Genomic DNA, 12,927 nt, shown 5'->3' on the forward strand with positions numbered 1-12,927 from the left:
GATAGTGAGAATTGACATCAGTTTGTGTTGGTTTCTCTGACGAACGTATCATGTCTACGGTCGTCGGCACATTTTGGTATTTTATGTTGAGTTGCATAGGGTTTACACTTGGTTCTCGCTATAGCTATATATACAATGCGTCAGATGAATTCCTGAGTCCTGTTCATCAACTGCAGGAACCCGTCTATCAGTTGTACGCGCGTTTTTTGTTTGGGCGCATTCTGATGTTTGGGCGCGAGGCCGACATTTTTGCTGAGATGACTAATCCTGAGATTTTTTTTTAAGACAACTCGATAGCAATGTGAAAGGAAAGTTGCCTTCAGAGGGTTTGAGTTTCGTCATTTTCGTCTCTTTGGTGGCAAACTTTGCGTTAATCGTTTTGATCGTTACAGTCTTGGGGGTCAAGAGGCGCCTGGCTGCCCAAGTTTCTTCAGCTGAAGGTGAAGAACGGGCTGATGTTGGCAGAAAGGACCGCCTGCAATCCGACGAGATAGAGGGTGGACGCCCCCAAGAGTCGGAGACGAAGGCAATGGAGGAGCAGCTGAAGGCTTCCGAGGGAGAAGACGTTTCGTTAGAAGAGGAGGAACCGAATAAAATGGATAGTAACTTGCAGGCAGTGTCTGGAAAAGATGATGGCGCTTCGGAAGGTGTTTGTGTAGAATCTTCTGTTGAGTCGTACAGGCGTTATGTTGGTTTACTAGCATCAAAAAAAGCCTGTCTGGCGATAGCGTCGGCCGACGGTATTGCTGCACAACCCGAATCAAGTTATTCTGTTCGGCTTTCTTCACCCATAAAGGAACAGCATGCTCATGCCAGCGGCCTCACCAACTTCGGCTCTGATCAGTTATCTTTAAGCGTTTCGGGGACAGGCGAAGCTTCAGAAGGACCGTCGATTTTAACCCAGTGCCCTCCAGCCGCGGAAGCATCAGCCGACGACGCGTTACTTGCTAGCACGGCTTTTAGTCTCCTGCCTCCCCCGTTCAATGCCGTCTCTCCACATCTCTCAAATTCGTCTCAACACATTCTCAGCCGCAACTGTGCGGCAGAAATCCATGTGAGCCAGGTCGTATTCAGCTATCTCCACCAACTCCTTTCTCTTAAAGACAGGCAGATTCGTGTCTCAGAGAAAAAATTAAACCTCAAAGAGCAAGGGTCCGCGATGAAAAGGACGAAGATGATGAGCAAGATGAAAAAGCAGGTCGAGAAAGAGAACAGGTTATACATTAGAACTTTACTTTCCTATAATATTTGGCTATTTGCTCTGGTTTTTTTGTTTGGCGTTTACTTCAAGCTGAGCAATCTTTTTTATATGGTCGTTTTTCAACAGTCCCAAGATGATTGGTGGTGCAAACACCTTGGCATATGCATTAGAAAGAGGTTTATTTTGGCCGTTGTTCTGCTTCTATGCTCCTCAGCCATATGTAAAATCAAGATTTTCGATAATCGAATCTTTGATATTATTTTTGTACTGTTCGTCTTGCAACTTTTAGGACTGGACAGACATCTCGTTGCTGCCTTTATACCAGTTGTATTGACACATTCAACATTCGCGATTCTTATGTACTGGAAGTACTCCAAGAATCGTCTAGTACCTACTGCTGCAGGTCTCGTTGTCGCCTATTTTGTCGCCTCTTTTTTGACTGCTATCCTTAGTATCGGTCTCGTCAGCGAGAGCGATTGGAACAGATGTTACCACCAATTCGTGGAGGAAGCAATCAGGGTTTTGTTGACCTGAAGCCACGAGAGGCGCGCTGCTGAGATAGGCAGGCGTGCTTTTTTTGGCTATTAAAGGTTTGAATGGGGCAAGTGCACACTTGGGCGCGCCTCATACATATACAAACACTTCGACCAGATTTTGAAAGATTTTGAAAGTTGCTTCAGAAGCGCGCTCTTGTCGTCTGCAACATTTTTTGCGTTGGTGCGCGTCGGTGAAACTTGAGACGACGACAAGGACGCTGAATTTGCTCAATGCCCCGGCAATCGATGCTTTCACTGAATACAACAATCCTTGTTTGGCGAGCGGCGTGTGCGCATCTCTCCGCGAATGATTGCGTCAATCCGGGACACGTGGACACAAAAAAATTCCAGGAAGAGAGGTACAATGCCTGGGACACATTTTCGATACTCTGGCGTTTGCTGCGATTGGGTCATCTCTGTCACTTAACAAATGCGTTTTCCTGGTGATTTTTGAACATCTTCATTATTTTGTTGATTTTATCCGTTCTCAAGGCGGGAGAAAGCGATGCTCTGAACGGTGGAGGAAGTCTCTTTTCAGAATTGCTTGCCCGAGCTTTTTGGTTTGCGTCTATTATTGCTGGCTGGCATCGGGGTTGATCTGCTTTTTTTTCGGGTTTGGCAAGTTTTTCAAGTAGTCGATCAATTTGTCGAACTGAAGTTGTTTGATTTCTTCCATTTGCAATAAGTCGTATGGAAGCCCTGTCGTCATACGGAAGAGGTTGGGAACGATGCCTTGTTCTTCCACTACTCGCAGCTCGGCTCGATGGCTGACGTTGGTCAATGCATCTATTTCCTCCCATGTCCACAAAAGAGGATCTGTATAGTCCGCGTGGTAGGGGGAAATATCGACCAACCACACGGATCCTCGCGAGTGTATGTAAGTGTCAAATACGTCTGAGGCAAAGGAAGTGTCAGTTGCGATAGAATTTGTGTTTTCTGTCTACTTCGTCAAAAAAAATACGTACAAGAGTCGAGTGGGAAATGATCCGCCAACTTTGTTTGCCAGAATTCGATAATTTTGCTTTCGATGTCTTTTTTTTCTTTCGACAGAAAGAGCCAGCATTCCGATATCTGTTTCTGGCTGATTGCTGAAGTTGTTTTGACACAAAGGTTAGCATGCATACCGGGAGTTGACGAACGGTTTGTCTTTAGTATGACACCATGGCGGTGACGCTACCTATGAGTTCATGGTGCTTGACGAAGCACCTGAATTCCATGGATGTGTTGACGTTGTGCCACTTCCGCAAAGCCAGCTGCGGGGCCGAGGCGGCCTCTTGACTGTGCAGACTCGACTGAATCTTTTTGAACAGTTCCAAGTCGCTTCGGATGCGATCCGACGCTTGTATGGCTAGCAAGACTTCATCGGTGGTCGTGCATTTTAGCGTCCCGCAAGGTATTATCCAACGTGCGTCGAGTGCCGATGACCAAAAGCATTTGACAAAGATACCGCCATCTTTTCCGGGGGAGGCCCACATTTTCAGAGCCGCTTTTATTCGTTCTTTTGTCTCTTCAGGCACATCCAGTCGTTTTCTATTGACTGAGCTGTCCGATGATTCTTCCTCCTGCGAGGGCGGCGCCCCTGGATTTTTAGACCATTCGTCGTCTGAGTCGTCGCCGCATGGATCGAGGCTTCTAATGTCGCATTGCGCATCCAAGAATATGCCTTCGCTGTCCAGTAGGTGCCTCACTACTGCGTCGGAGAGAGACAGGAATCGCGTTGGAAAGGTGATACGAGCGAGATTTGGATTTTTGTACCACTGCGCGATACTGCAGGTCCAAAGCTGTTCGTAGAGTTCTAGTTGAGTTAAATCTGCGTAGCAATTTTCATCTGGAGGAGTCATTCTGCGAGGCGCAGCTGAGACGGATTGGTTGAGACAGGGAAACAATATTTTTTTTCTAGTACGATAATTTTCGAGGCGCGTTCGTCTGAGCGTCGCGCGAATCGCTCCGCCCTTATGAAAAAGGGAGGGAAATATGGGTACGAGACTCAGCTCGAAAGACAATCACTTCCTCGTCCGTGGAGGGCGTGATTGTCACAGGTTTTCGAACGCTTGGAGCAGACAGGAGAGGAGGCATTGGTCGAAGCTGAGGACCAGACTCCTCGGTGAGACGAGCGGTTGCATAGTGCGTTTAGCACGATAGCTTTGAAAGGCCTAAGGACTTAGGTTGAAAAAGTAAGGGAATCAGGGCGATATAGTGATCCATTAAGGAGAGGCTGTTTTGAAGTGGTGGGATCTTTTTGTTGAGTTGTGGCCTTATGGAGGAGTCATCGAATGCCACGCGCGAAACGAGTGTCCAGACGGGGTTCGTGCGAAAGACGCGGGAGTAATTTGGGAAACCAAAACGTCTATTTCAAAGTATCGCGAGTCTATTTATCCGTTTTATTGGCCGTTAAAAATTTTTTATGACGGTCGCTACTTTGTTTGTTTGCGCTGCCCTAATCAAATGTACGTTTACAAGAGAGATGGCAATAAAGAAGCCGTACGTTCAAAATTTTATATGACGAGGTGTTGTCGAGACAATCGCTTTGACGCTTTAGAGTAGGTCGCGTTTGATAAAATTACGATAAGGCTCAGACGCCTGTGCGAACAGGATCCTCCGCTTCCAGCGGCAGTGGATCCTACGATAGTTTGCCAGAAGGTGGTGCAGGGGGTGTACAGCGGTGTCAAAACAACAGAGCTGGATAATTTGGCAGCTGAGACGGCGGCCTACATGAGTACCACGCATCCAGGTAGGTTCTTTTTACGCATAGCTCTAGGGTCATGGGGACGTGACGGGCGCGACTGACCTTTTTTTTTTGTGCGTGTACTAGGCTATGCTGAGCTTGCGGCTAGAATTGCCATTTCGAACTTACACAAAGAGACCTCGGACCGAATTGAGGCAGTTGCAGAAAAGGCATACACGCACAAGTGTCTGCACACGAACGAGCGTGCGCCGCTGATTTCCGACGAGTTGTACCGACTTATCACAAAACACAAGGATGTTCTCAACAGAGAGATTGACTATCGCCGAGACTTCAATTATGATTTTTTCGGCTTCAAGACTTTGGAGCGTTCTTACTTGCACCGAATCAACGGTTCGATCATAGAGCGTCCGCAGCACATGTTGATGCGCGTTTCTTTAGGGATTCATGGGGAGGATTTCGAGTCGGCGATTCGAACATATCACCACCTTTCTTTGGGCTATTTCACGCACGCGACGCCGACCCTGTTCAACTCTGGAACGCCCAACCCCCAGATGTCTAGCTGCTTCATCATGCCGATTAAGGACGATAGCATCGAGGGTATTTATGAGACGTTGAAGCAGTGCGCGCTGGTTTCCAAGAGTGCCGGTGGAATTGGCATTTCTGTGCAGAATATCCGAGCCAGTCGTTCGTACATTAAAGGGACGAATGGGTCTTCGAACGGTTTGACGCCCATGCTACGAGTGTTTAATAATACGGCTAGATACGTCGATCAGGGCGGCGGCAAGCGAAAGGGTGCCTTTGCGATTTATTTAGAGCCGTGGCACGCAGACATCTACGACTGGTTAGATTTGAGGAAGAATCACGGCAAGGAGGAGCAGCGGGCGAGGGACTTGTTTTACGCCCTGTGGATTCCTGACTTGTTCATGGAGCGCGTGGAGAAAGCTCAGAACTGGTCATTGTTTTGCCCCGCTGAGGCGCCGGGGTTGTTTGACACGTGGGGAGAAGACTTTGAGCGGCTGTACTGCCAGTACGAGGAGGAGGGCCGCGCTAGAAGCGTGATCAAGGCGCAAGACCTTTGGTTTGCGATACTCAGGTCACAGGTAGAAACAGGGATGCCCTACATGCTGTACAAGGATGCGTGCAACAGAAAGAGCAACCAGCAGAATTTGGGTACAATACGTTCTTCTAATTTGTGTACAGAAATAATTCAATACTCCAGCGCGGATGAGACGGCGGTGTGCAATCTGGCGTCGATCTCGCTGCCCAAGTTCGTCGAAGACAAGACGTTCAATCATCAGAAGCTGTTTGACATCACGTGTCAGATTACAGAGAATTTGAACAAAATTATCGACCGAAATTACTATCCGGTCAAGGAAGCCAAATGCAGCAATCTCCGTCATCGTCCGATGGGAATAGGCGTGCAGGGACTGGCGGACGTGTTTTTGCTGTTGAGGTACCCGTACGAGTCCGCCGAGGCGCGGCGACTCAACGTTTCCATTTTCGAAACTATCTATTACGCCGCGCTTTACAAGAGTAAGGAGCTGGCTAAGGTAGAGGGTGCCTATTCTACGTTTTGGGATTCTCCCGCGTCTCGGGGCGTTTTGCAGTTTGACATGTGGGGCGTCGCGCCTTCCAAAAGGTGGGACTGGGGAGCGCTCAAGGAGGAGATTAAACAGTTTGGCCTGCGCAACTCGCTCCTGATTGCGCCCATGCCGACTGCTTCGACTTCGCAGATTTTGGGGAACAACGAGTGCTTTGAACCATACACCTCGAACATTTACACTCGACGCGTTCTTGCGGGGGAATTTACTGTCGTGAACAAGTACTTGGTGCGCGACTTGATATCTCGTAATATTTGGAATGATAACGTCAAAAACCAGATCATCGCTCGTGCAGGGAGCATCAAAGGCATTCCCAACATTCCGGAAGACCTCCAGGAGCTCTACAAGACGGTTTGGGAAATCAAGCAGCGCTCTCTGATTGACATGGCCGCCGACCGCGGTCCATTCATCGATCAATCACAATCTCTCAATATTTTCATACCAATACCTACGCTCTCCAAGCTTACTTCCATGCACTTTTATGCTTGGAAAAAGGGCCTCAAAACTGGCATGTACTACCTGCGCACTCATCCAGCCGCCAACGCGATTCAGTTCACGGTTGATCAGCAGAAACTTTCAGAGAGCAATTCTTCCTTTGCCCCTTTCCAATCTCCCAAGCAGGCTTCTCCTAAAAAAGAGACCTGCCTCCTAGAAGAGGGATGCATTACGTGTGGCAGCTGAAGACACCTGTCAACCGTGGGGGGAGATATGCGGGTTCTGTACAGAAGACAAGCTTCTTCGCGTACAACATTTTGTAGGGGGGGAGGCGTAGCGTCGACACGTGCGAGGTCGGTTCTGCTTCACTTCCCGCCCTAGTCTTCCTCATTGTACAAAAAATCGATCTGCCGATTAGAAAAAAGAATACGGCCTTGAACCCTCATATTTGGTCTTTCCCACGCGCTTGGTAGCTGCAGTTTTTCCACCATCTGTCCGATCCCTGAAGCGTTCGCACGTTTCTTTTCTGAGCAGGGAATTGTCACCTCCTTTGCGCGTCGCTGTCCCTTGCTTCGCGTCTTTACCTTTTCGTTTTGAGACAAGTTTGTGCTTTTTTGGTGCCGCTTCGCGCTCTTTTTGTCGCGGATGACATCAACTGCCATTTATTTTAATTTTTTTTTAGGACAATTTCCAGGCTAGGGGGGAGACTTCTCAGCCAGCAAAAAACCACACGCAACGCCGTTTGTCGAGCCCCAGACCTCTAGGCGACCCACCGGAGCGGTGGCCAAGCTCGGATCCTTCGAAGTGGCCGTCGCGTTCTCAGAGAAGGACTCGGTCCGTTCGTCAAAAGGGGTGTCAAAAAGGAGCACGGCGCCCGACAATTTCACAGCCAAAGACACGTGCGTGAGGGGTCCCACTTTATTTTCCTCCGTTTACAGCCGCGCCCCTTTTCATCTACCAGGCTTTTCGACTCGAAGCTAGCCCGCGTCTGCCTAAAGAGACGAACGCCCGGATATTTTGCGTCCCTTTGTCCAATAGGTGAGCGACGGTCGAAGTGGCACACAATTCTGGAGATGGCCAGTCCACGCATATATGGAATTCGTCAAAAGGAACTGATTCGGCTCAAACCTGACCAAGTTTGTAACTGACATTCAAAAAGTTCGTGACATTAAAAAAAACAGTTCCTAACTTTTTTCAATAGGTCTTGTCCTCCCCCGGTTATTGTTGAGCGCAACTCTTAGACGACTATGTTGATGTGGGACTCGTTTCTCGCTGGTCTATGCGTGGTGCCTTGAAACTGCTTGACGTACATGCTTCGGATATTCGCCTGTCAAAAATCGAACGTCAAATTTATTTTTGAGCGTGTCTGAGGCATTTCTCAAGTGTGTCAACTTCGAATTCCACAAGTACAGAGTATCTGGCAGACCGAGCGCCTTCGTCGCTCTGGTCCTGTCCGAAACGGCGCCAACCCTGGTTTTCTCGCAATCACTATCTATCCGCAAGGCCGCTGTATTTCTAACGCGGTTTCGAGTAGCGGGTCACTTTTGAGTGTCTGAATCTGGTTTTTTGTGCGTATGTAACGTTCATCTAAATATTAAAAATTAAAGGAGCAGGATTTTTTTGCTCAAAAATCAGTCTTGACGGGGATTCTCGGACTAACACAGCGCTATGTCGGAAAACCTGAACGAATTGAGGCAGCAGCTCGATGCTGCAAAACGACGCATTGACGAACTGGAGGTATGCTGGTCTCTTTGCACGTTCGTGCCGAAACAAATGGGTTATGAAATGCATGGCGCAACGCGCGGTGGTTTGAGACTGAGCATTCTGCTTGCGTCGATGTGGGCGCGATTGCACGGTCGCGCCTTGCGTTTGAGAACGGCGAATGAAAGTGGATGTCGTGATCATCTGTCTTTGACAGGCCGACGTGTGATCCGTCTGTCCTATTTTAAATTTAACATCTTTGTGTTTTTGTCTGAATAACTCTTCCAGGTGCTGGTGAGGCAAAAACAAGCCATGTCTTCTGGACATGAGGAATCGCGAGATGAAAAGGGGAGTGACAGAAATGTCGCGATGGTCGTGTTTGGGGCGTCAGGTATCTATATAAGCTTTGCGTTTCTGTACATTTTGTTTAAGCTAATTGTGACGTGTCATAAGGTGACTTGGCGAAGAGGAAAACGTATCCTGCGCTGTATCACTTGCATGCAAAAAAGCTGATTTGCAAGGACGTTTTGGTTGTTGGATACGCTCGAACGAAGATGAATGCGGACGAATTCGGAGCCTACATGCGCGACGATGTGCTCAAAAAAAGCGACGGATTTGAGGAGTTTTTGTCTCGCTGTTGCTACGTTTCTGGGAATTACGACAAACCAGACGAACTCCTGCAAATCGACAAGGAGGTGCGAACGCGCCTTCAGCTTGAGCCAGAGGCTGCTTACGACAGAATCTACTACTTGGCCCTGCCGCCGGTGATGTACGAGCCGGTTTTGAAGGCGTTGCACGATTCTGGGATAAACAAGAAGGGCTCTACTCGCGTCATAATTGAGAAGCCGTTTGGCCATGACTTGGAATCGAGTTGCAGGATGAACTCTAACCTGCTGAGGATGTACCAGGAGAGTCAGCTATATCGCATCGACCATTATTTGGGGAAGGAGATGGTATTGAACATGATTGTTTTGAGGTTTGCGAATTCGGTATTCGAGCCCATTTGGAACAATCGCTACATTTCGAACGTGAAAATCACACTTAAGGAGGATTTCGGGACTCAGGGTCGCGCGGGCTACTTCGACAAGTACGGGATCATAAGGGACGTGATGCAAAACCACTTGATGCAGATATTTGCGCTGATTGCTATGGAGTCGCCCGTGTCGTTGTCGGCCGAGGACGTTCGGGACGAGAAGGTGAAGCTTCTTCGCTGCTGTCCGCCTATCTCGATGGACGACTTGGTGGTAGGGCAGTATGGGACGGACGCGACGGGGAAGGTTGTGCCCTACCTAAAGGAGGAGGGTGTTGCTCAAGATTCGATTACGCCGACTTTCGCGGCGGCGATTATCAGGATCAACAACCCTCGTTGGTCCGGCGTGCCCTTCATTGTAAAGTGCGGAAAGGGGCTGAACGAGCGCAAGACGGAGGTGCGCATACAGTTCAAGCAAGTGGGATCTCACTTGTTCAAGGATGTGGCTCCGAACGAGTTGGTGTTTATCATACAGCCCAAGGAGGCGATTTATTTGAAGATGATGAGCAAGGTGCCTGGATTTAAGAACGAGCTGGTGCAGAGCGAGCTGAACCTGTCTTATGATCAGCGGTATGGAAATGGGGACCAGCCGGATGCATACGAGCGCCTGATTCTGGATGCGTTTAAGACAGAGCACAATTTGTTTGTGCGGACGGATGAATTAGAGGCGTCTTGGAGCATTTACACGCCTGTGTTGCATTATTTGCAAGCCAACAGAGTTAAGCCGACTATATACGAATTTGGAACGCGGGGTCCGAAGGAGAGCGATTACCTGGCTTACCGCTATGGGTGGGAGCGTCATGAAGGGTATTGCTGGCCGCAGTATAAATCAGTATAAATAGGTGGGGCGCTCATGAAGACGTGTGGGCCTTTTTTTCTACTAGATAAAAAAAAAAGGCACTTAGGGCTAGGTTTCAGCGTCGTGTATATTGGCACGTTCATTTATTGAGGCGTACATACGACAGGTTTTTTTTGTAGAGTTCGTCTGGGAAGGTAAACTAATGCTCCCTTTCATGCGAGAAGGGGAGCCGTAATAGACGTGATAAAATTGGAGTGTCTTAGTTGGAGGCAATCATGTACAGCGTGTTTGCTTTTGAATTGCCCATGTGGAAGCTCTTGAGCTCGAGGGCGTTTTGCCAGGCGCTGCCTTTGTTGATGAATGATTGAGTGATGAAGACATAGCCTTTCCAGGCCTCTTCTATGGGAGGGCTGGGTCTCTTGAGGGACAGCTTTAGTACGGGGTACTCGGAGGCGATCCAATTGTATGGGATGAGTACTTTGCTGACAGGCGTGAAGGGGAGCATTTGAATTTCGTGGATGTACTCGGTGTTTGCGCCGAACCAAGTGGCGTAGTCGACTTTCGAGCACCACAAGACGCCGACGCACTGGTTGTTGGAGAATATGGAGGGGTATATGTCGTCGTTGGTGCTCATTTGCCAGTAAGTTTGGGCGGATCGGATTTCGGTGGAGGTTAGTAGTCGTCCCCAGTTGACGAGAGAGGCGTTGTTGGTGACGAGTCCCCAGAGCGAGACGGCGTAGTAGGCGTTGACGGCTTCTGAGGTGGATTCTTGGTTTTTTCCGTCGTAGAACTCGAAGAGTCCGGAGGCCCAGGAGTGTCCCAAGAACCAGTCTTTGTGCCTGGTGAAGGGGAAGCAGGGGTCGAGTTCGGTGTCGGTGGCGATGTCGCGGACGAGTGCGTCGACGGCGGCGGCGTGAGGTGAAGTCCATTCGTTTTTGAGTTTGGCCAGGACGGCGGAGGCGTAGATGAGGTATCCCCAGTGGTAGTGGTGGTCGTTGTAGTATCCATTTCCGTATTCCGCGTTTTTGTCGCCTGATATGCTGCGGAGTGTGACGACGCCCTTCCAAGTTTCGTCGTAAAGGATTTGGTTGTCATTGGTGGATTCGAGCCAGGGGTTCAGGGCGGTTTCCAGTCGTTGGAGGGCGATGTTTTTGGAGTCGATGTCGTTGACGTCTTCGGCGATGAGGGCTAATCTGGCGTACCTCGCGGCGAAGTTTCCGAATTCGTAGACGGTGGAGGGGGTTGCTGGCTCGTGTTGGAGGTCTTCTTTGAGGGCGAGGGTGATTGCGGCGACTTCGGTGGAGTTGAGGGGTACTCCGAGGTTATGGAATTCTGGAATGTTGCCGATGGTCTCGTAGAGAATCCACTGGTTTTTGACGAGTCCGTACATTTTTCCTTTGATGGTGTTGATGGGGGTGGTGATGAAGGCCGTGTTTCTGAGTCTCATGGAGCTTCGGTGGTGAGAGAGAGCCAGCATGAGGAGGTCGTTGTCCGCGTTGGATCCCTCGTGGATCCAGTTGAAGCGGATTTCCGCGTTGTAGGAGTTTGGGAAGCTGACGTTGACGGTTCCGCCTATGGCGTAGGGGGTGACGTATTTGTCTAAGAGGAGGGCGTGGTCGTCGTTGTTACAGATGGCGATGCGAAGGACGCCGTGGTAGGTGGTGGTGGCGATGAGCGATGCGCCGTTCCATTTGAAGGAGATGTTGCCGTTGACGGCGTAGACGACGTATTTTTTGCGGTTGGCGAGGAGGAGGGTGAACTTGGAGCCCTTGTAGGTTTTGGTTAGGGCGGGTTTTTCGCCGTCGATGCGGACGATGTTCGAGGAGCCCGAGATGACGGGGGTGAGTGAGCCATACTTGACGGTTATGTAGGGGGATCCGTAGACGAGGTGGACGGTCATGGCGTCTATTTTGATGCCGTAGATGGATTCGGTGTGGCTAGGGGGGTGGGTTTTGTCTCTGCGAACGTCGCCGAGGTACTGTGTTTTGTGGATGGATCGGAGTATGTCAATAGAGGTTTGGGTGTCTTTGCAGAGTTTTTGGTTGTGGTCTTGTTTGACGTTGTTGCAGATGGCGGTTGAGATTTTCTGGAACACTTTGAGAGAGGGCTGGATTCTGAGTGGTTTGACCTCGATGGTGACGGAGAGGCTGTCGTGATAGGCGAGGTAGGAGGCGGAGAGCGGAAGGGCTTCGACGGAGCTGAGGAAGAGGTCTTTGTTGAGGGAGGTGACGCAAGAGGTGTATTCGCAGGTACTGGACGAGTTGGAGTTAGAGGGGGGTGTGTGTGGGGTGGTGGAGGGGGTGGACGGACGTACGGTTCGGAGTAGAGTATGAAGACGCCGGAGTCGTTTCTGTAGACGTAGTAAGGGAGCGGGAAGGCGGGCTGGGTACCGTTGTTGAGAATGAAGTTGGTCCAGTGCGCGCTGGTTGGGTAGGGCGACCCGACGTACCCCCACAAGTCCTGAGGCTGATAGGGGTGTTGGACGTGAGAGAAGGGGATGTTGTCCGCGCAGGACGGATTGTTGGCAGCTAGGGAGTGATGGGTGGGTTAGCGGTGTGCGGACGAGGGTTTGCGGGCAGATGGGCGTTTGTAGAGTGAGGGGGGTTAGAGGGGCGCACCTTGGCAGACGGGGGTGGAGAGGAGCAGGAGGAGCGAGAACACGCAGAGGAGTGGTGGGGGTATGTTCGCATGCATCCTTAGAGAGTCTTAGGTTATAATGAAAGCGCGAAGAGAGAAAAATACGTAATAGCGAGCACGTTTTGGCGTTTTTTGAGACGGATGCGGCGCGAAGAAGGGGACGAGGGGCGGGGGGGGGGCAGGCGTTTGGGAGGCGTGTGGTCGGATTGAATTTGGAAGTGAGGCGTCGAGGGGAGGTCTGGCGAGGAGAGAGGGAGTTGGACTGAAAAAAGGGGGATATATGGTGGGCGGGGAGTCGTTG

General features: G+C 50.1%; 5 protein-coding genes across 7 annotated transcripts; 3 read left to right on the forward strand and 2 right to left on the reverse strand.

Annotated features, from left to right (window-relative positions):
• The first annotated feature begins 20 nt into the window (after positions 1-20).
• LOC126316734 (uncharacterized) lies at positions 21-3,614 on the forward strand. Its single transcript, XM_049992827.1, has 2 exons — positions 21-193; positions 286-3,614. Exons 1-2 carry the CDS (start codon positions 51-53, stop codon positions 1,733-1,735), a joined length of 1,593 nt encoding a protein of 530 aa, XP_049848784.1. The 5' UTR covers positions 21-50; the 3' UTR covers positions 1,736-3,614.
• On the reverse strand, positions 1,961-3,598 carry LOC126316735 (cell division cycle protein 123 homolog). Its single transcript, XM_049992828.1, has 3 exons — positions 2,915-3,598; positions 2,703-2,825; positions 1,961-2,631 (listed from the first exon to the last, which is right to left on the reverse strand). Exons 1-3 carry the CDS (start codon positions 3,576-3,578, stop codon positions 2,309-2,311), a joined length of 1,110 nt encoding a protein of 369 aa, XP_049848785.1. The 5' UTR covers positions 3,579-3,598; the 3' UTR covers positions 1,961-2,308.
• Positions 3,615-4,182: 568 nt separating the features above from the next.
• Positions 4,183-7,659, forward strand: LOC126316736 (ribonucleoside-diphosphate reductase large subunit-like). Its single transcript, XM_049992829.1, has 3 exons — positions 4,183-4,218; positions 4,282-4,468; positions 4,550-7,659. Exons 1-3 carry the CDS (start codon positions 4,183-4,185, stop codon positions 6,703-6,705), a joined length of 2,379 nt encoding a protein of 792 aa, XP_049848786.1. The 3' UTR covers positions 6,706-7,659.
• A 74-nt stretch (positions 7,660-7,733) lies between these two features.
• LOC126316738 (glucose-6-phosphate 1-dehydrogenase-like) lies at positions 7,734-10,117 on the forward strand. Of its 3 annotated transcripts, none has more exons than XM_049992833.1 (4): positions 7,734-8,031; positions 8,158-8,196; positions 8,449-8,551; positions 8,614-10,028. In XM_049992833.1, the coding sequence occupies exons 3-4, from the start codon at positions 8,473-8,475 to the stop codon at positions 10,026-10,028; spliced, it is 1,494 nt and encodes a 497-aa protein (XP_049848790.1). In that variant the 5' UTR covers positions 7,734-8,031; positions 8,158-8,196; positions 8,449-8,472. The 3 variants fall into 3 exon arrangements, with proteins under 3 accessions (XP_049848790.1, XP_049848789.1, XP_049848788.1); XM_049992832.1 differs by having other exon boundaries at positions 8,161-8,196; XM_049992831.1 differs by lacking the exon at positions 7,734-8,031 and having other exon boundaries at positions 8,082-8,196; positions 8,614-10,117.
• On the reverse strand, positions 10,103-12,753 carry LOC126316737 (uncharacterized). The gene is made up of 3 exons (XM_049992830.1): positions 12,608-12,753; positions 12,304-12,517; positions 10,103-12,241 (listed from the first exon to the last, which is right to left on the reverse strand). The coding sequence occupies exons 1-3, from the start codon at positions 12,681-12,683 to the stop codon at positions 10,249-10,251; spliced, it is 2,283 nt and encodes a 760-aa protein (XP_049848787.1). The 5' UTR covers positions 12,684-12,753; the 3' UTR covers positions 10,103-10,248.
• Between the last annotated feature and the right edge of the window lie 174 nt (positions 12,754-12,927).

The sequence above is a fragment of the Schistocerca gregaria genome, unplaced genomic scaffold, assembly GCF_023897955.1.
Source record: "Schistocerca gregaria isolate iqSchGreg1 unplaced genomic scaffold, iqSchGreg1.2 ptg000599l, whole genome shotgun sequence".
NCBI lineage: Eukaryota > Metazoa > Arthropoda > Insecta > Orthoptera > Acrididae > Schistocerca > Schistocerca gregaria.

Coding starts and splice junctions, on each gene's coding strand:
- LOC126316734 (XM_049992827.1), top strand. CDS start 51: ATGTCTACGGTCGTCGGCACATTTTGGTATTTTATGTTGAGTTGCATA. Junction 194..285: donor CAGGAACCCGTCTATCAGTT/GTACGCGCGTTT, acceptor TTTTTTTTTAAG/ACAACTCGATAGCAATGTGA.
- LOC126316735 (XM_049992828.1), bottom strand. CDS start 3,578: ATGACTCCTCCAGATGAAAATTGCTACGCAGATTTAACTCAACTAGAA. Junction 2,826..2,914: donor CAAGCACCATGAACTCATAG/GTAGCGTCACCG, acceptor AAACAACTTCAG/CAATCAGCCAGAAACAGATA. Junction 2,632..2,702: donor TCATTTCCCACTCGACTCTT/GTACGTATTTTT, acceptor CCTTTGCCTCAG/ACGTATTTGACACTTACATA.
- LOC126316736 (XM_049992829.1), top strand. CDS start 4,183: ATGTACGTTTACAAGAGAGATGGCAATAAAGAAGCC. Junction 4,219..4,281: donor GAGATGGCAATAAAGAAGCC/GTACGTTCAAAA, acceptor GCTTTAGAGTAG/GTCGCGTTTGATAAAATTAC. Junction 4,469..4,549: donor CATGAGTACCACGCATCCAG/GTAGGTTCTTTT, acceptor TGCGTGTACTAG/GCTATGCTGAGCTTGCGGCT.
- LOC126316738 (XM_049992831.1), top strand. CDS start 8,128: ATGTCGGAAAACCTGAACGAATTGAGGCAGCAGCTCGATGCTGCAAAA. Junction 8,197..8,448: donor GACGCATTGACGAACTGGAG/GTATGCTGGTCT, acceptor TAACTCTTCCAG/GTGCTGGTGAGGCAAAAACA. Junction 8,552..8,613: donor GGTCGTGTTTGGGGCGTCAG/GTATCTATATAA, acceptor ACGTGTCATAAG/GTGACTTGGCGAAGAGGAAA.
- LOC126316737 (XM_049992830.1), bottom strand. CDS start 12,683: ATGCATGCGAACATACCCCCACCACTCCTCTGCGTGTTCTCGCTCCTC. Junction 12,518..12,607: donor CTCCACCCCCGTCTGCCAAG/GTGCGCCCCTCT, acceptor ATCACTCCCTAG/CTGCCAACAATCCGTCCTGC. Junction 12,242..12,303: donor TTCATACTCTACTCCGAACC/GTACGTCCGTCC, acceptor CAACTCGTCCAG/TACCTGCGAATACACCTCTT.